Raw genomic sequence first — 21,809 nt, forward strand, 5'->3', positions numbered from 1 at the left:
CCCTCCCCCGCCGCCGGTTCCTTCACTTCTTCTCGGATCCCCGCTGGGGAGAGCAGCGGGGATCCAGAGAAGCGGCGGGAGGAGAGGACATGGCGATCTACCAGTGATCGCTACGCGATCACTGGTAGATCGCGATCGACCTTGTGGGCACCCCTGGTATACAGTGACCCGAAGCTGTCTGTATTAAATGTCTTTGCATGCCCTATTTTAAAGCTACACAAAATCATATGAATCATTTTTTCCACCATGGTCTTAAAAACCTCATGCCCTGTATTGTCATCTTCAGTTTGTTCTCATAAGTTTTTCATTTGTAAATATTGCAGCATTTTTAAGACAATCCAGCGACACATTAGTGTATTGTGCATTTCCTATATGCAGAAAAAATGGGGAATCAACATTCACATAAAAGCTTTTGTTTTCTAATCTACAGAAAGATATTTAAACTCATATCAGTTTTAGTAAGGCTCATACTTGACATCATACTTCACATCTGCTTTAAAAAGGTTAATGACAGTACAATCCCATCTGGCACTTTAGATTTGAAAGATCGCTCACTGGGAGAAATTGTAGAGTAATTAAGTCTCACTCGATAAACACTGCAATTCCTGGCAGAGATTTCAAAGAGACATTCATTTTCTAAACGGGAACATTTCTGGTTTTATTTTTAAAGGGAAAGTATGGTGTATTTAATATTTTGAGTTATTTATGCAGTGTTTTCCTCAAAGCTAAACTAAAATGCACACATTCTTGCAGCTAAGTATTAATTAATAAGTGTAATTGCACCTTTAAGTGTCTTTTAAAATAGAACCAGTGTAAGTATCTTGGGACTGGGGGAGGGAGGAGCAGAGCTGGGAGCCAATCAGGTTTGCTGTATGCAAATGTGCTGACAAGGAAAATAATGATAGGAGAGTGTAGAGTGAGCAGAGAGATTACCTCATCAGTTTGCTGCTGCTCCTTCATTGTCCAGTTAGCAGGAAGACACCACTGTATTCCTTTTACAGTCTAAAACTATAAGTTTTGTCATGCACTTGACTGTGCTGTATTGTGGGGCTATGACAAAAAGACAGAATAGCCAGACAGAAATTCAATTTTTTGGCAAGTAAAACAGCTCCCTTTATGCATTCACCTGTGTATGTTCAGCTGCAGTAATTTGCAGATGGCTTTCACATTTTTAAAAAGTGTGCTCTTCTACGTTTTATTAGTGCATTCATTATTTTTAAGTTAGCCACTAGAGGAAGTTCTCAGTGCCTTGGTGCAATTACTATGTCTTCCTTCTAACAACTTTTGGTGTAAGATATCCATACAGGAAAAAAGTTCCCAAAGTAGAACAAGATCAACGTGTTATAATGTATTACGAAATATATATGAATGACCTGTTTGGCTTTATCCAAGCACTGCATGGTACAATATGCTGATTGGTTAATAAGGCAGAGCCATATTTACATCAAAGCAGTTGTAGACCTATACCTAGGGTATAAATGTATGAGGAAGCAGGATCCAGCAGTTATACTTCCTATTAAGTGTCACATCACAAACTTAACGTCTGATTCTTTGGAAGCTCATTCTATTAAGAATTAAAATATTCTCTGCCAAAAACCTTGTACTTTCAAAAATACATTTGCCAAGATACCAAATAGTGTTACTTCCATGTAAAGGAAATTAGGAAGTGTACTGAGTAAGATTATTCAGCTACATTAAGATGGAAAATAAAATGACAAATTAAAGCATCATTTACCTGTCAGAAAACTTTTTCTTAAAGTGAAACTGTAGCGTGGCTAAGGGAAGGCAGCGTTTGTCATAATGAGCACATTATGGCAGACTCGCCTCTGCCCTTCACCAGTGCTGACAGCTCAGAGCTGTCCCTAATCGCTATGGTCTCCTCCACTACCATCTTCCATGGTCGGTGTAAATCCTCTTCAGGCCATTTGGTGGTCACTGATGATGTAACTCCTGCGTATGCTGTGAATTATTATTATTATGAATTTTTACATCACCAACAGTTTGTGCAGCACTTTACAATTTAAGGAACACACAATTACAATACAATTCAAGACAAGATGGTTAGGAGGCCCCTGCGTGTGAGAGCTTACAATCTAAAAGAATGGGAGAGGGAGTGTGCACTACAGTGCACATGCTCTGCAGGCAGGAGCTAGAGGAGAGGGTTTTTTTGACAGAAGAGACATAAAAAATTACCCCCCTCTAGCATAAGATCCACTTTAATCCCATACTGATTTACTGGCCCATGAAAGATTTGCCAGTAAGTTAATATCATATACAAACTCTTTAGCCAATAGGAAATGTTTGAGGGCAGGGGGTGGTGGAGCCAAGTTCAACTTTTTCATATGTGCATGCAAGCACATTTTTCTAAATCTAATGATTATTTGGTCTGTGGTTTTCCATAAAGGCAACCTGTGGTTTTCCATAAAGGCAAAGGCTCAATGTGTAATACCCATGTTTGAACAGGTTTATAGCAATTATTGATCAAATCAGAAGCAGCAACAATGTATACAATTTTTGATACTACATATATTATTTGTATGTAATAGACCTCATTTGCAGAGACTTAAGTCTGTCAAAATTTTACAAGTTGCCTAATCACTTGATATCCAAACTGACTTGGTGATCACCAAGCTCTATATATTTCAGCCTCTCTTTCTGGCTGATTTACTAAAGGAATAGAGAAAGTTCACTTTTTTGCAAGTGAAAGGAAAATTAAAATTTAAAAAACGGACATGTTGCTGGTACATGATTGCAAGATTGCAATGAACACAATTTTACCTTTTCCACCAGCTAAGTGAACATTCACTTTTCACATCCAAGATGATCTACTTCTCTAGTAAATTTAAGCTTTTGGTGAATGTTAAGGTTTGTCTTACTCCTAACACAGGTAATACATTTGAGCATTTTTTAAATACATTTTATTCAACCTTATTGTTTTCACATGCAGTTTACATCTACATTACCGTTGCATATTAATAAATCTAAAATATGTGATAAATAAATGAATGGATGTATAATCTAAGCATAATGGGAAGATTTGTTTTGGTGAAACAATATATATCAAAAATATCAAAAAGCAACAATCACAAGTGCTGTACTGTATCTGGGCCTTTCATGGTAAATTTACAATAAGATAGTAGGAATTCGGCAGCACAAAATAACCTTCACAGGTTCTCAGAATAGACGATACCCACTGTTTCATGTAGAAATATCAATTACTTACTTATTCGGAGGTCCAGTAAAGTTTTCTGCTTTGTTGTAAGAAAATGCTGCTGGAACACTCTATGCTGAAAATACTTTAAAAGCAAAAGGTAGACGTTTTTTGTAAAAATAACCTTTATTATGTGTTCTGATAATTATAAAATTTCTAGCAAGATTTAAAAACAGAGGGATATGTAAACCAGAAGTTTTGCAGGCAAACCAAATACTATCAATCATGTATTTCTAGCAATTCTTTATTTCTAAATTTGTTGCAAAAAATAGAAATACGTGATTTAAGAACAGTCCTTTTTATATAACGTTCTATGTGTGCTTCAAGAGAGGAATAACCCTTTCCATGTGACATTGTAGGAGCAGGTCATCTGTTGTCCAAACATGCTGTGCCGAACAGGTTTTCTTTTGAAACCTCATTGTTATTCATTGACAGGATTGTCTGCAAGTGTCACATAAGTTCATTCAATCAAAACTTAGCCTATAACAGTCACCAGACCTGGGTCAGTTCTCTCTCATGAGACTTTCCAAGGTCTGACATCTAGAGTCCTTTGCATAATTTACAAAATAACTCTTCATATGTCGTGTATGTGATCTTTGACAATATTCTAAATACTGTCTTCTTTTTCTTCATAAGGTTTTCTTAAAAGACAGCGATTTATTTCAACTTTCCAGATTATGTACCAAACAATAGGTCTTACTTTAACTATCAGCAAGCTTTACTAACATGAATAGATAGACATATGTTTTTTTTTATTTTACATTTAATACATGTCTCAACCAATATGCGTTTCAAATTTTTTTGCTTGGACTAGGTCAGTGCACTTTTGAACCAATTGCTTTGATGTATCCATTATGTACATGTATACATAGAAGTCTATTTATTTTAAAAAAAATGCATAGCTACCTGTCTGGTGAAACTGCATATCCTTTCTTTATGTGCAAATGAGAATGGGGCAAAATCAAATGTTCTTAGGGTTTTTTTTCTTCTAGTTGAATGTTCTTAGGCCCCTTTCACATGGGCTGATCAGCAGGAGAGGATCCTTGCACAGATACCCTCCTGATCAGAGCAGTATGTTAGTACTATGACATCCGTGTCCATCCAGTTTCTTGCAATGGAGGAATAAACTGAAATTACCGGATCCCATGTTGGTCTATGGGGAATCAGATGTAAACAGGCATGTGTCCGTTTACATCAGAATACCCCCAATCCGGCACAATCAGATCTGGTGAAATGGATCTCTGATCTGTTTGTTTTTCCGGGCCTAGCCAAAATTAGGGGTAACCGTGTATAAATGGACACCCGTCCGTTTACACACGGTTACCCATAGACTAACATTGGGTATCCAATCGGGTCCACTTGAAAAAACTGACAGGCGGACCCGATCAGACCACACGTGTGAAAGAGGCCTTAAGAACATAAATAACTTTATATTTTTTTAAAATAGTTAAAAGTAAATTTTTACTTTAAAATTTTACTAGTAGACACATTAGCCACAGAAGTGCTGTTAATGATAATCCCTTAAACTGGTGCTGGCGATTGGCTTTGGCACATAAAAACTATTTTGCAAACCAGAAAAAGTAATTATGCTCAATGCTTTGATGATTTGTGCAGAGCCAGAAGGCTGTCATCAGCACCAGTCTAGGAGTTTTTTTTTATTTACAGCACTTCTGTGCCTAATGTATCTACTTGCAACTCAATAACACCGGTGTTATCATAATTGACAGGACTGGTCATAATATACCAGTTCTTATTTCTTCTGCAAATGAGAACAAGCATCAGCTGATTTATATTATTTATATTCTTAACATTTGACCAGAAGAGGAAAAAAAACTAAGAACATTTGATTTTTTCCCCCCATTTTTACAACAGCTGGTTAACTCACACAGAAAGAATATACATGTAGTTCCGCTGGATGAATAGCTATGCAAAGTTTTTAGAAACAGACCCCATAGTGTTATACATTGAAATGGTTGTACATATTGCTCAGTGCATACTGTATAAAAGCATGTATATACTGTATAATTCAAAGTTTTGCATTTAATTTATTGAATTGAAGGCAATATTCTGGACTTTTACAATTTATTTATTGCAACCCTAGAGTAGTATTTGTTTCTCAAGTTGCTGAGTTGTCATGCTAATAAATTGCACTTAGACTGTACAGCAGCTGCACTTTGTATGTATTACTGTATATTACTGATAGCATGTTTTCTGTGTTTAGTCAAGTCTAGCCATGTTACATGTAGCTCATTGTAAGAAAGATCAGCAGTGAAAGAGGTTTCACTGTTTGCGTATTTGAGTGTCACTACACATTGAAGCATATCTAAACTTGAAAACAATAACTTAATATGTTGCAGCCTACCAGTTCTTATATGAGGCGGCTGCACTAATGTTCTTTTTTCAGGCTTTTTAACTTTATTTTTACTTGGTAATCCTAAGAATTGCACACTCCCTGTCCTAGAGTGGCTACAGTCCGCTATATTTATGCAGGGAAGCATAGTTGTCACTTTAGGCTGATGTTCTGATTTGGGCTACAAACAAATCTTCCTCATTTCATCTCTATTACATGGTAGGCAGGGGAATTTGTAGTTTACAGAAGATAGCTTGGAAGGAAGATAATATTGTTTCTGATCTCAGTTCAATTTAAAGGAAGTGACAAGGACACTGCATTTCTGGAAAGTTCAACTCATACAGCCACCACATCTAAAGACCAGTAAGCTGCAAACTATAAAATTTTTGTTCCTGGATTTAGATATCCTTTAACCCTTTCACTGCCATCGACTTATGGCATACATCGCTGGCAGAAGGCCCCTTTACACAGACTCCTGGCAGCCATAGCCGCCGGGACTTTGTTTACATGTGTAAAGCTGTCAGCTGCCGGCTTCACATTGGAAGCAATTCTGGCAGCTGAGCTGCTGCCAGATCGCTTCTAGGGGTAGTGCACCCCCGTCTCTGCCTGACACCCCCGCCTTGCTTCCCAGGCTCCACTGTCCCTCCTGTGGGCCTGGAACCAACATCATGGGTGCCTGTGGGAAAGAGACCAGCGAACATCTGTTCGCCGATCTCGTCCCTGCTGAATGGGGACGGAAGCAATGCTGATTGCATCACTTCTGGTCCCTCAGCTTTCATTCCCTAGCTGCAGAAGCCGGGCAAGAAGCTATTGGAGTGCAATCTGTGGATATCTTGGATATCTTCACAGATATCTCTAAACTGATAACCTGTATGGGCTCTTAAAGCGTCGCCTATGGACAATTTGGGGTACCATATTTTCTCGGGATTTAGGGACGCACACAGTTTTTAACCCGGGCATGTTGGGTATCTATTTAATCGTCGTAACCTCATCTTTTATATTTTGCCAAAAAAGTGGGAATTGTCTTAACAAGTGTATTTTTGACAAAAATGTTGGGTTTGATAAAGAGTTGTGCTAATATCATGCAACATATAAATTTGCAACTGCCACCAGTTTATTCTACATGGTCTTTGCTTTCAGAAAATATATCAAGTTTTGGGGGTTTTACGTAATTTTCAGGCCTAAAATGTGGAATACAACATGTGCAAAAAACGCCTTGGCAATAAAGGTTTAAAGCAATGCTCTGGGTAGATAGATAGAACAATGCAAACAGTATGATTAGTTAGCAGTCAGCAGATATCACTTGCATACAAATTAGGCCCTTCAGTGCCATCTAGAGGACCCCAGTTGTTTTTCCCCGTTCCACAATGCAGTGACTATTGGCTAGGTACCTTTGCTTATCCACACAGTGAGCAATACAAAAGTCTTTTTTTTAACATAAATAAGAGATGTCTGATGATAACTAATTCTACCAACTCACTAGTCATGCTGATTGTTTTGTTCTTCTACCACCACAAATTTTTCACACTGGAAATGATAGGTCTATGGCAGTTTGGCAGTGATGTGCAGCTGACGCTGGACCTAGTGCATGTAGACTTTTAGGCCTCATTCACATGAGAAACAGCCGGCACGTACAGCTCCGTGCTGCGTGCACGGCCATATCGGGCTGCTCCCAGGAAGGACAGGTGCTGCGTGTGATTAGTACGCAGCCCCTGTCCTTCTCTATGGGAGTATGCGGCCGTACGCAGCCCTACGCTCACCCCAAGTGCAGGTCCATGCGGGTGTCCCGGCTCGGACGCCGACAGGATCCATCCTGTCAGCGTACGAGTACGGACACCCGCACCGACGTACAGGGCGGGTGAGCGTAGGCCAGCGTACGGCCGCATACTCCCATAAAGAAGGACAGGGGTGCATACTAATCACACGCAGCACCTGTCCTTCCCGGGAGCTGCCACGCAGCTCCCGTTGCGGCTGTCCACGCAACACGGAGCTTTATCTGTCGGCCGTTTCTCGTGTGAATGAGGCCTAAGTGGCTGGAGTAGGTAGTACTGAGATGCAAAAAAACATGAAAACAGTGTTTTAGCAAACACTCATCTGTCATCAAACTGTCATTCAGTTAGGGTTAAGATCTACTTAAGAAGTTAGGATGAGACCCCCAGTAGACTGATTGCTCACAACTGAGCTATCTATTCAGAAATGCCACTAAAGAACTTTGATTATATCCAAATACCTGTAGGACTACCAGTTTGGCTTTGTTCTACAGATAGCTTAAGCTAAGCTGATTGCATTCTTTTTAAGACCTATATCAAAAAACTAAAATTATGGTGTCATCAGTAAAACATGTATAATTCCCTTCACTTATGAAATGCAGCATACAAAGAATGATGATAAATTTAAAAAAGCAGATCTCTCGGACATAGTTTCATAGAATGCAGTCTCTATCCACTGTGTGCTTCTGTGGTCAGCTTTAAATGAATAGTGTAATGAAGTTAGAGATGATAGCATTTGCTGACCTAACATCTGGCCTGATTCACTGTGCCAAGAATCTAGAGCAAACAATCAATGTTTACAGCTTCATTTAATGGACAAATTGGAGTCCTGTTGCTCTCCCTGCAGATGTCTCATGACTTTTATGTTTTCTAAAAAGCCGCCATGACTGCTTTGAGATCAGTATTTTACCCAATAGGATATATTTGGGTCTTTTTCTTACTCACAGCTGCAGATTTGAGTCACTCTTCCCGTTCCTTATACCTAAAGCTCCAAAGCCTCATTGTCAGATCTCAACTATGATGCATGGACACAACAGCATGACGTTTCGGATACTGATCTTATGTTCCGAATTGCCTTATTTTCTTTGCTATATTTTTTAACAGTGAAAGTGTGCCCATCTGGGCACAGAAGGATCCATGACAATGAATTTAGACTGCTGTTTGATGAGTCTGAATGGGGACAGCAAACAGTGGCAGGGTAGATACTGTATGGTAAAGTAAATCCAATGCATAAGTATTGAGTACCGTATATACTCGAGTATAAGCCGACCCGAATATAAGCCGAGGAAGGTGCATACCTTAAAGCTGAACTTCTGGCAAATACTGTATAAAAGACACAAATCATGCAGCTCTGCAATAATTATTATAGCATTAAATTTTGCTTTACCTGAATTTGATTTGGTATCAGCCTCTTGTGTCTCAGACTGTGGTAAAAACAACACAAGGAGCCAGTCAGTTGTGCTGCAGTGCAAGGAGCACACTGAAAGGAGGGGACAGTAAAGTGACAGAGAGCTGAGCTCATCACTGTGCTCCTTCTCTCTTTCACTGTCCATTCACATGCTGGGGGTGGGGAGGAGACCGGTAAGTGTTACTAAACTGCAGCAGAGAAAAATCAGGACTCCTCCTCTGAGTAAATCTCAGAACTGAATGGACAGAAATAGAAATCCTTTGACAGATAAAACATTCCCCTTATTTGTATTTATTAGCTGTTCACCTGGACTTTAGCTTTAAGCATCTCAAAGCCGTGAGATCAGAAGCCCAAATTTTCTCTGTCTCCTTCGGTTCTGTATGGATGCTGAGCCTCTTGGCCATGCGATAATCTCAGCCATCGCAGTAATCACCGATATTATCAAAGCATCTGCATATTTGATTTTTTAGGGACTGTGTGTTCAAAACACAGGCTGGGGTCACATTTTTGCATTTCAAAGCGTGCTTAGCTGAAGTGATTTAAAATACATGCAAAACACATCAATCAAAATGCACAACACATCAATCAAAATGCACATAGATGCATGAAAATGGGAAGTCAAGCTAAAGATGTATAAGACACAAATTAATGCAGTTCTCATTAAATATAATTGTTTAAATACAATATGTGTAAGTACCGTATATACTCGAGTATAAGCCGTCCCGAATATAAGCCAAGGTACCTAATTTTAGCCAAAAAAACTGGGAAAAAGTATTGACCCGAATATAAGCCGAGGGTGGGAAATGAGGCAGCTACTGGTAGATAGATACCAATAAAATTACATTAATATTTATTTAAAAGAAAAATAACCTAGCTCTGTAAGTGGAAAAGGGGGTACAGGGCTACATATCATGTACTACGGATCATTTAACCCATTCATATTAGCAGAGGATAATTGTAAATCTATTGTTCAGTGCACTCTATATGTAGTATATAGTACATGTACATATAGAGTGCCTGCAACAATACATTTACAATGATCCTCTGCTAACATGAATGGGTTAAATGATCCATAGTACAGGGCTACATACAGATCATTTAATACATTCATGTTAGTATAATTGTAAATGTATTGTCTGCACTGTATTAGCAGTATATACTCTATATAGAGTATATACTGCTAATACAGTGCAGACAATACATTTACAATTATACTAACATGAATGTATTAAATGATCTGTATGTAGCCCTGTACTATGGATCATTTAACCCATTCATGTTAGCAGAGGATCATTGTAAATGTATTGTTGCAGGCACTCTATATGTACATGTACTATATACTACATATAGAGTGCACTGAACAATAGATTTACAATTATCCTCTGCTAATATGAATGGGTTAAATGATCCGTAGTACATGATATGTAGCCCTGTACCCCCTTTTCCACTTACAGAGCTAGGTTATTTTTCTTTTAAATAAATATTAATGTAATTTTATTGGTATCTATCTACCAGTAGCTGCCTCATTTCCCACCCTCGGCTTATATTCGGGTCAATACTTTTTCCCAGTTTTTTTGGCTAAAATTAGGTACCTTGGCTTATATTCGGGACGGCTTATACTCGAGTATATACGGTATCTGCATTTGACTTGGTATCGGCCTCTTGCAATCCCCTGTGACAATCCCCTGTGATGGAAAGATGAGCTCATCATTCTGTTGCTTCTCTTTTCACTGTCCACTCACATGTTGGGGGAGAGGCAAGACCTGCAAGTGTTATTAAACGGCAGTAGAGAAAAGTCACGTTTCCAGACTGGCTGTGCTATGTAGATCTTAAAACTGAATTTACATAAATACAAATCAAAGAGAGCATTAAAACGCATGTGTTTTAACACAAAATTGTGAATGCGGGTGAGTGTTGCAGGTTCTGATGAAGAATTAAAGCTAGAGCTGCACACTAGAGCTTTATAAAAATGCTGTTATAGTGTGGTTCAAAGTGAATCTATTGCCAACTCAAGAACATAAATGTTTAATGTCATGCTTTAGAACCAAGTTAACATTTTAGCATAGGGCTGCTTTAAGAAGACACAGCTGTATTTCACATTTTTCTGGGGGTGGTTGAAAATATTGCATACTGTATATCCAAAGATACCTGTGTACTTAAAATACCAGGCCATCCAAAACTGATATTTTTACTTTTTGTAAGAAGATGCTGTGGAGTTAAACCACCTAACAATTTGTTGGTTGGAATACCAAACTCATTGCCAGAAACTATAGCATAGAGAACCTGCCTTTAAAATCTTCAAGAAATATACGAGTGGAGCATAGCCCACCTTTATCTAGGATATCATGTTTATGTAACCTAGCTTTATTTTAGCCAAATCACTGTGTTTTTTTGTTCTTTACAACATCTTATGAATATTTAACAACATATTCCACCATACACTAATGTTGGCTATACACGCAACATTAAATGATTGACTAATCATTTATTAGGTCATTTAAAACTATCATTCTCTCTGCTGACTGGGATGAAGAAAAATAAAATAACCATGTTTGCAATATTGCTAAGATATTTTTGCTAAATACAGTTATGGGAATTTTGTCAGTGGTAGCATTTCAAATTCAGGGTACATTTAAACATAAACCCCAGATAAGCATTTCAGTGCATGTAGTGCATGCTTGGCTGCCTAATAAGAAAGCTCAGCACTAGTTGTGCACCACATGACTGTTCCTGCAGACTGAAGATCAAGACAGTTTTTACTTGGCAAAAGAGTGGGAACCTTCACACTCTGAATTATTCTGCTGCCTTAATGAGCTGTTGTGTATGCTATGCCCTACTCACAGGCTGCAACAGGATACATTTTAAATATTAATAGGCAATATTTTAAATTTACCTGAGTAAACAGAAATTCAAATATTTTCTTGTTTGATCCTGAACATAATACATAAAGAAAATATATAGAAAAACATTATACCTTTCTTTAAAAATAGCATCTTGGTAACAAATTTGCTTTGGGTGATAGGAACATGGCATGTATTTTACTTTGTTAAATGTGTAGAAAATAAAACGAATCTTTCTTTTAGCTGTCTTTTCTTTTTTTAAATGTGCTATTTTAACGTTTCACTGCAAAATGTATTTAATAACGTTTTTGCTTGTTCAGGTCACTATGAAGAAGTATACAAAAATCAGTTTGCACTTGCACAGTACTTCAAAAATGATGACCACTGGCTTTCAAATCATTTTTTTGAATGCTGTTTTCAAACAGCTAAGAAAATTCAAATTGATGGTGGAAGGAAAGAAGCTGAAGCTCATGTGAATCTCGGCATGGTAGAAGAAGAACACGGTAAGAAATTTAAAATGACATTAGTCCTGGTGGATATTGCTAAAGTATCTTACAGTTTGATTTCTTTAGCATACTTTGGAGCTAAATTTTAGCCAAAGCCTTTCATTTTGGGTACTGCGGGGAAGAGTTTGGGCCTGTCCAGTCTTTGTGGCAATCTGTGTCCCTATTAGACAGATCTCTTCTCTCTTGCTGTCAGGGCAGGAAGTGATGGAAAATATCTCCAATAGGGACACAGACAAAAACAAATACACATTTTAGTGATGTTAGTGATTGAGGAAGGGTTAGAACTTCTATGAAGGAATTTCAACACTATTTAACACTTTGTTGCCAAGTAGCAATCAATTTGCTCATCATTTACAATGTTTTGATTGTTGTCTATGCCTTCCTGTCCAGGTCATGACTGCACCATAATAAGTAAGGGGTTTTTCTTCCTAGCAGGTTTACAGACAGAAATAAAAACCTAACAAAAATGTTAATCCTTACCCATTCTATTCAAAATGACAGGAGGTAGGCTTTAAATACCTATAGATAATTTTGAAGGGGAAAGACCAAAGGAAAACATAAAAATAAGTGCACAACATTAGCACTTTTCCTTACTACTTGCAATTACTTATATTGCTGAGAATACTTGTAATATGCTTTAAACACTTTAGAAATATTGCAGACTTTTTAATAACATTTTTTTAGATTTCTCTGTTTATATAATGTCAAATGCCTATGATTCTCGGAACATGGAAACAGGCTACTGCTGATCTACTGTACATTATAGATCAGATGGTATCTTTTGTTTGCATAGTTTGCCTGTCATAGGTAACTTTTCAGAGGAATATCAATGTTCTCCTTCCTGTACTTTTTGTTACTTATTTATGAAAGGTTTGCGGTCTTTTTTAAATGTTTTATGATGCTCTTAGTATTTTTCAATTACATTATAATTTGTGCTTTTCTCAGGTACATCTGGTACAGAAACATCTACTTCCTTCTTAGATGTCAGCTACAGCTTTGAGCTCCCAAAAAAAGAATCCAGATGGCCTGGAGATACTTTAAAATTAGTCAGAATAAGAAAGTCTTGGCTTTGAAATTAACTCTTTGGCCAAAAGTACAAATGGAAAACTTGACCTCTTCATTTTTGTTACCTTGAACAAATGCTGCAGATTTCCAGAATACTGTTTAATTGAGCCATTGTGATCAGTGTATTAAACCCCTACCAATTTAGACATAAATTATGTTGTTCTGTACAATATTGCACCAAGGACTTTTGGAGCATCTCATTAAATACTTGGCAGAATGTCTGAAGAAAGTAGGAATCATTAGTTTAAAGTACAACCCCAAATTCCAGAAAAGTTGGGACACTGTGTACAATCTTAATAAAAATAGAATGCAATGATTTGCAAATCTCCTAAACCCATATTTTATTCACAATAGAGAATAGAAACCATATCAAAAGTTTAAACTGCCATTTTAAGAAAAAATAAGGTAATTTTGAAACTGATTTTCTATTGTGAATAAAATATGGGTTTATGAGATTTGCAGAACATTGCATTCTGTTTTCATGTGGATTTACAAAGCGTCCTAACATTTTGAAATTGGGGTTGTATTAATATTTCCCCTTACATTCACCTGAGCCAACTGCAAAATATTTGCTGACTTTGACGGCTTTCCCTATGTGATTTGTGATTTTCTCCAATACTGTACATGCAAATTTCCCCATGTTTGAATGCTTTAAAAACACTGCAAGTACAGAAAAATACCTCCTGGTGTGCCAAAACTCCAGTATGCTTCTAACTTACTGTTTAAGCTGAGAACACAGTGCCTTTGTTGCACTGAATCCCAACAAGCTGGACTACAGAACTCTACCTGTCCCTTTTCCCCTCTATGTCCAACTTCAGATTCATATATTGATTTTTTCACCCCAGAAAAACAGTGCCACTGCCTTGACTCCCAAGTGTTTGCCCATAGACTGTGTGTAGGGAAGCGGCTCTTGAGAGATGTAGTTTTGGAGGTGTTACTAAGTCAATAGAAACTGAGATCCTAGCAGCTGACCATGCAAGAATTTTACAAGCCAGGTGATAATGTCATAAGAAGTGAAAAATAGGTTTCCTGCTACAGGAACAAGGTAAAAGAAAAATAATGCTAGAACATGCTCTAGATGGGGAGAGGGAGCTCTGTGGGTAAAACATTGATGTACACATTAAATTGGAGGGGAGTCATTTAAGTAATCTTGATGACAGCTATTATCCCGCTCCAGTACTACAGGAAGCACAGAGATTGACTGTATTATGTATGTGGAAGTGAGAAGAAATCTCCCTAACTGAGACATAGAAAAGATTTGATAGCGGCCCTTCCCCACTTGTGCCTCCATTGAGATCTGCAAGTCCCTCTGCCATGATGGAGCGCATAGGTGACTTGTAGTCTTTCAATACATGGATCCTGTGAATGAATCTGTGAATGGGTGACACGCTTGTGCGTGCAGAGCAATGCACAACCATGCAGAATTTAAAAAGTACAGGATGCTCCAGGAAGAAGAACATAAAAAATTTGCTGAAATGTGGAATATTATTTTAATAGACTCAGGTCATTAATATAGAGCCAAAAGGAAATCTCAACGCTCCAATTCCTTAGCCACCATCAGGACTCCCCAGGTGTTGGTCTAATAGGTGCGTCTCCACCTTAGAATGCAGCAGTATACGAACAGACCGCACTATCCAGAGAATTCCAATACTGCAGACTTTATTAAAATTCACAGCAAATCCAGTATATCAGTGAATAAAAGTGTATAAAGCAACAAATGCCAGCACTGCACACCCCCAACCAACTCAAGAGGTTGTATTTGGTTGGGGGTGTGCAGTGCTGGCATTTGTTGCTTTATACACTTTTATTCACTGATATACTGGATTTGCTGTGAATTTTAATAAAGTCTGCAGTATTGGAATTCTCTGGATAGTGCGGTCTGTTCGTATACTGCCTCAGGTCATTAATAGATACTTATATTTAGCATTTTGTAGGGATGCACCGATACCATTTTTTCGGTATCGAGTACGAGTACCGATATTTTTTTTCGGCACTCACCAATACCGAGTACCGGTCAGGATTATCAGGATGTCAAGCGGTGGATCATGACCCGTCATCCGTCTTCCTGATTGCCTGTGAAGCCGGTGTTCCAGCGAAAGAACACCGGCCTCAGGGTCTGCCTCGCTTCCTGACCAATCAGGAAGCCGGGTGGCGAGTCATGAGGTGCCACCCGGCTTCCTGATTGGTTAGGAAGCCGCACTGCTTAGCAACACATGAAGCCGGATTCCCAGCCAACCAGGAAACCGGGCGGCATGTTATGACCCGCCTCCAGGCTTCCTGATTGGCTGTTTCTAGGCAGCGTGGCTTCCTGAACAATCAGGAAGTCGGGACACGAGTCATGACGTGCCGCCCAGCTTCCTGAATGGCTAGGAAACCAGCTTCACTTGTTGGTAGGCAGCCTGACTTCCTGACCAAGCAGGGAGGCAGGTTATTACGTAATGCCCATCTTCCTGATTGGTTAGGAATCTAGGCTGCTGAGCAACATATGAAAGCCGGCTTCCTAGCCAATCAGGAAGCCAGGTGGCACGACATGACCCGCTGGCTAAAAAGCTAGCTTCACTAGTTCCTAGGCAGCCTGCTTTCCTGACCAATCAGGGAGGCGGGTCATTAAGTGTCACCTGGCTTCCTGATTGGTTAGGAAGCTAGACTGCTTAGCAACACATGAAGCTGGCTTCCTAGCCAATCAGGAAGCTGGGAGGTGGGTCATAGCCCACCTCCTGGCATCCTGATTGGAAAGGCAGCTGGCTCCATGCTCCCTCGGCAATGCCGGTCAGAGTGAGATCTCCCTCTGGCCGGAAGTTCCAGTATCGGAGGTAAGTATCAGAGCATTTGGGCAAGTACGAGTACTTGTTCAAATACTCGGTATCGGCACCAATACAATCATCGGTATCGGTGCATCCCTAGCTTTTTGTATATTATTTTCAGAATTTAATAGTGACTTGCACAGTCTGTATTGACCACCATTTCTAGAAAACGTGATTTCAGAGTTAAATTTGACATTATACTAAACGCCTTGTTTACTGGTCAGTCTTATGTGATTTTTAGTCAAAACTGTGAACCTTACATCAATTGTGGGCCTTTGTGATCAGAATGAGACTAAAGCAACGAAAAAAAGCCTTTTAAGTAAAATGTTCTGCAAAAAGTCAGTTTAGCTGATTCTCTATTGTTCAGTTAGTTACCATTCTCACGGTAATTGACAACACTCAACTCAGTTAAAGAGGAGCATGGAATGCATTCAGTAAAATTGTTATGCACTCCATTTTATCTATCACCCCATTGTGGGTTTAACTACATTCATAAAAAAAGTTTTGCAATTGTATGCATTCATAATGTTATTACTAATACAAGTAAAGAAGCAATGAGATCCTGAAATAATTTAATAGGTCCGGTGCATAAACGTTACCCTTTCTGTACAGCTTTTATGTATATATGAATTAATAGCACCAGTGTATTGATTATTATGCAAATTCCAGCAATTAAAATGCAGACAAAACCTTACGGCTATATTAAATTAGTGTTACATTAAGATTAGTTGTAGATTATGAATAAATAGCATGGAAAGTGCCCTGATGAAAGACAATAACAAGAGATTACCTTTTTATGTACAACAATAATGTGATTGTGCATTAAGGAGTGTTACAGCTTTGTCTTTTTCCTTTTATAATCTTTTTTAATGCTACTTTATGAAGAGCAAATCGAGCATATTTCTTGTAAATGTAATCCAACTTTAGACAAACAAAGACTAAACAAATTATCTTAGTTCTGCTGAGCTTCATATTTGCATAGTAGTTTGAAATTTACTAATACAGTGTTTCTCAACATTTTAATATATAGCACCCCTCTAAATCAGCTAATCTATCCATGTAACCCTGATGTAAACAATATCCCTTTCTCTTGTGTATCTTATAATGTAAGTAGCGCTGTTGCCAATACTGTATAAAAATGTATCAATTTTTTCCACAAACAAACTGCTCAAGCTTGGAAAAATATGTATATAGGGTTCCCAAAGCACTACAAGTTAACTAAAGAGACAGCACACAAAACAAAGTTTTCTATGCAACTCCCTTGGTCTGTTGAAAACATCCTACTGACTCATCTACTGTGATGACTCACATGACTCAGTTTTTCATTTCACCACTTGACCGCCTGATGGTAATGAAGCTGCTTGCCCACCCCTTCCTGCCTCTCAAAAATCCCTATTGGCCAGTCAGGCAGTCCAGTCAGAAGCCTTTTGTTTTCTAAAACCACCAGGGTCTCTTTAGAGCTCTTTATGCACAACACTAGCAGCAAAAAAAAGAAAGTTACAAAAATACTGAATATATGACAACAACGCAGGTGAGGCAAACAGAAAAGGTTCTTCACCCTGGGAGTAGACAGGTAAAGTATGCTTGAGTGAGGTTTGTGTACTTTAAAAACTTACACACTAGGCTTGGTCAGTTTGTGAGTTAGGACTGCTGTTGTGTAGTTCAGCGGTCCCCAACCTTTTTGGTACCAGGGGCCAGTTACGTAGAAGAAACTTTTTCCAGTGGGGGGGATGGTCCGCAGCCCCGGGGATTGGGGACCCCTGCATAGGGATGGGGTGCCACTTACAGGTAAGCAGTGAAGATGCTGATTTTGGCAGGCAGAGCACTGAGTCCCCTGTCCGAGCAGTCTGCTCTCATCATCAGTCCTTCCTAGTCACACACATACTGACTTGGGCAGCACCAGTGCTGCTGCTGTTTCCGCGGCCTGGCTGTGTTAATGAGCTGCAGCATTCACAGAAGCGAGCAGACAGCATGCTGGTCCCGGAGGTGTCCATGGTGTCTGTCCAATGGGAGGCTGTGCTGTGTCTAGCAGCACTGGACAGTAATCGTCGTCCCTGGATGGGAGGGTGAGGGGGATGATGGACCGGTACCGCTGTAGTTGGTGCCAACATGGCTAGGTTTTTTTAAAGTTTTGTTTTACTTATTTGCTGTACCGCCCCTGTATATAGCCTGTAACAAGCAGGAACAAATGCACCAGTGTTATACGGTGACTTGCAAAAGTAGTCAACCCCTCTTGGCCTTTTCTATTTTGTTGCATTACTACCTGGATTTACAATGGATTATTATTTTGATTACATGTAATGAACATACAGAAGAAAATCCAAAATTGTAAAGTTAAATCAAGAAAAAAATTAAATTTAGATAAAAGCCACCTGTGTTCAATCTAAATGTCACATGATCTCAGTGTATATACACCTGTTTTGAAAGGCCTCAGAGACTTCAACACCACTGAGCAAAGGGCACCACCAAGCAAGCGGCATTATGAAGACCAAGGAGCTCTCCAAACAGGTCAGGGACAAAGTTGTGGAAAAGTACAGATTAGGATTGGGTATAAAAAAATCCAAAACTTTAAACATCCCTTGGAGCACCATTAAATCCATTAAAAAAAATGGAAAGAATACGGCTCTACAACAAACCTGCCAAGAGAGGGCCACCTACCAAAACTCATGGTTTTGGTAGGTGGCCAAGGTAGGTGGCCCTCCAGGCATGGAAAGGCAACAAAGAGACCAAAGATAACCCTGAGGGACCTGCAAAGCTCCACAGCAGAGATTTGAGTATCTGTCCATAGGGCCACTTTAGGGGTGTACACTCCACAGAGCTGGCCTTTCTGGATGAGTAGCCAGAACAAAGCCATTGCTTACAGAAAAAAATAAGGAAACACATTTGCTCTTCACCAAAAGACATGTAGGAGACTCTCCAAACATATGGAAGAAGGTACTCTGGTCAGATGAGACAAAAATTTAGCTTTCTGGCCTTCAAGGAAAATGCTATGTCTGACACAAACCCAAGACCTCTTATCCTGAGAACATCATCCCAACAGTGAAGCATGGTGGTGGCAGCATCATGCTGTGGGGATGTTTTTCACCGGCAGGGACTGGAAAACTGGTCTGAATTGAAGGAATGATGAATGGCACTAAATACAGGGAAATTCTTGAGGAAAACCTCTTTCAGTCTGCCAGAGATTTGAGACTGGGACGCAGGTTCACCTTCCAGCAGGACAATGGCCCTAAGCATACTGCTAAAGCAACACTCGAGTGGTTTAAGAGGAAACATTTAAATGTCATGGAATGGCCTAGTCAAAGCCCAGACCTCAATCCAATTAAGAATCTGTGGGATGTCTTTAAGATTGCTATACACCAGCCCATCCAACTTGAAGAAGCTGAAGCAGTTTTGCCTTGAAGAATAAGCAAAATTCCAGTGGCTAGATGTGCCAAGCTTATAGAGACGTATCCCAAGACACTTGCAGCTGTAATTTCTGCAAAAGGTGGGTCTACAAGTATTTACTTTTTTGGGGGGGAATAGTTATGCACGCTCAAGTTTTTAGTTTTTTGTCTTATTTCTTGTTTGTATCACAATTAAAAATATTTTGCATCTTCAAAAGCCGGTGTATATTAGAGGAAAGTTAGCCCAGCATTGGTGAACAGTGGTAGGATGAAAGAATGAGTACCCCCATCATGGGTGATAAATTGAAGGAAGAATGTTAGTTAATGTGATGAAAACTGCTCCAGCATTGGTAATTTGTAGGAGGCAGAATGCCGTAGCATTGATGGTCAGTGGGAGACAGAATACTCTTTAAATTGGTGCCCTTCAAAAGGAAGAATGCCATAATATTATTGGTCAGTGGAATAGCAGTGCTGGTTAGTTGGAGAGAAAAAAAACCCAGCATTGGTGTTCAATGGAATAAAGGCTGTTCTATTTTTGGTGGTTAGTGGAAGGAAAATGCCACTTAAATTAGCAGTCAGTGAAAAGAGGACTAGTTCAGCATTGGTGTTTAGTGGGTGAAACACCTCTCTCTGGGCAGGTTAATAACACCTCCTAGACTCCAACTATGCAAATACAATCAACACCTGATTGTGACAGATTATGTGGATTGGAGTGACATTCACCATATTTATTCCCAGATAATTCTTTTGTGCAAGTCATTCTGAATTGTAGTATAAATTGGTTTATACTATTGCACAGCAACTGTGATTATGACGTAGGATTAGGACCGTCTCTTTACAGCTTCTGTGCTTCTGTGTGTTTGGGTGTCAAGGTAAACACATTGAAAGTTCTAAAATGCTAAAACGTATTTGGACCCACTGATAATTCACATAGTGGGTGCATATTCATTGTTTTATTACAATTAATATCATGACTGGGCTTATCCATTAAGCTCTACCTTGTCAGTTGAATGGCTGGGGTTCATAGTTAAAGAGTCTTCATAGATCTTGAAGACACTCAATATCATTTGTATGCTCCATATGCATTTACATAAACATTCTTGGACATGTACAATCTGATTAAATGTAAGCAGTATACAAACTGCTTGGTATACAAGGCAGGGTAGAATTACACCCACATTTACCAGCTAATTAAAGTTTCGTTTTGAACTTGTGTCTTTTAAGCCACAGGCTTCATTAACAAATTGTTCATATTTTCAGTTTACTTTTTACAGAGCAGAATATCTTCTGTTTACAACAGACACTCTGTTTTCTACTTATCTTACTGACTAAAAAAATGTTCCTTCTGGAACTGTCAAATTATTTTTCTATGATTGCTTCTACCACTTTAACTTCCACCGGCGAGGGTAAAAAAAAATGCACATGCTTATAAGAAAGAAGATAATTAGCTGCCCTCCAGATTGCTGATATGAAGCAGTCGGGCAGGTCAGCTAGTACATCTTGCAATTTGTGACATAATAAATTACTTGAACAAGACCGGAAGCAGTCTTTGAACCTAATTAACATCCCACCAGATTAATGTCAGGTCTCGGCAAGCAGTGCTTTACAAGGATACCTTATTTATTTAATTATGGGTGAGTGTATAATGCTGTTCTTTCTCCAGCAATGAACCTTCAATTGTGCCAGCTTTTATTCTTAAGTGGGGTAACGCATCCCCCCCCCCCCCGTCCTCTCTCTCTGCTTTTCGACTAATCAATGCAATGCTGAATGAGTTCATTTTAGTACACTCAATCATGACTCTAATGTTTGTAGCTCACGGGCGTAAGCATCAGTAATGTAAGAATGTTATATGGCTTTAGTTTGGGCCATTTCATTAAATATTCATGACATCAAAAAATGTGCATCAAAATAGCGTCTGGAAGAATTACATTTATGTGCCTGCTTTTATGGCAGCTTCACATTTAAACCCATTTGTGTTAATATCAGTCTTTGTACTGAGAAAAAATTCAGCTGATGAAGTCATGCACATGTTTCTGGCTCATGTTTGGCCAGTAGTTATGGTTTGCATATATTAAAATAATGAGAGGGAATGTTCTGTGTTTGTAATATGTATTATTATCTGAATACAGACAAGCAACTGAGAGTGCTTCAACGCACTGTGCCGCCGGAGGCAGCACTTACAGTGCCGTCTCTTCAGCACAGTGATAAATCCCACCCCACAGACTGTCGTCCCCACTCAGTCACAATTGTGCGCATTTTTGTTAATATGTAACTTTGACTAGAACATTATGATTTGTATTCTGTATCCCTCCAATGATTCTCCAGAGTCCAATATAGGATATGGCAGCAGGGGAGCGTAAGGCATTGTGAGAACCTACACTTTAGATAGGAGCATAATGGCAAGAATGGTTCCATATACAGCTTTGGAATGTGAACAGCTATTGATATAAAATTGGAATTGGTCTACTCTACC

General features: G+C 39.0%; 1 protein-coding gene across 1 annotated transcript in view; it reads left to right on the forward strand.

The window, feature by feature from the left end:
- Positions 1-21,809, forward strand: part of TTC29 (tetratricopeptide repeat domain 29) — a 178,052-nt gene that overhangs the window by 33,232 nt on the left and 123,011 nt on the right. The window contains exon 4 of the mRNA XM_018552971.1: positions 11,899-12,081. Within this exon, the coding sequence (XP_018408473.1) occupies positions 11,899-12,081 (183 nt within the window). The remainder of the gene's footprint in view (positions 1-11,898; positions 12,082-21,809) is intronic.

The sequence above is a fragment of the Nanorana parkeri genome, unplaced genomic scaffold (assembly GCF_000935625.1).
Source record: "Nanorana parkeri isolate BGI_ZX_2015 unplaced genomic scaffold, ASM93562v1 scaffold104, whole genome shotgun sequence".
NCBI classification, from domain to species: domain Eukaryota; kingdom Metazoa; phylum Chordata; class Amphibia; order Anura; family Dicroglossidae; genus Nanorana; species Nanorana parkeri.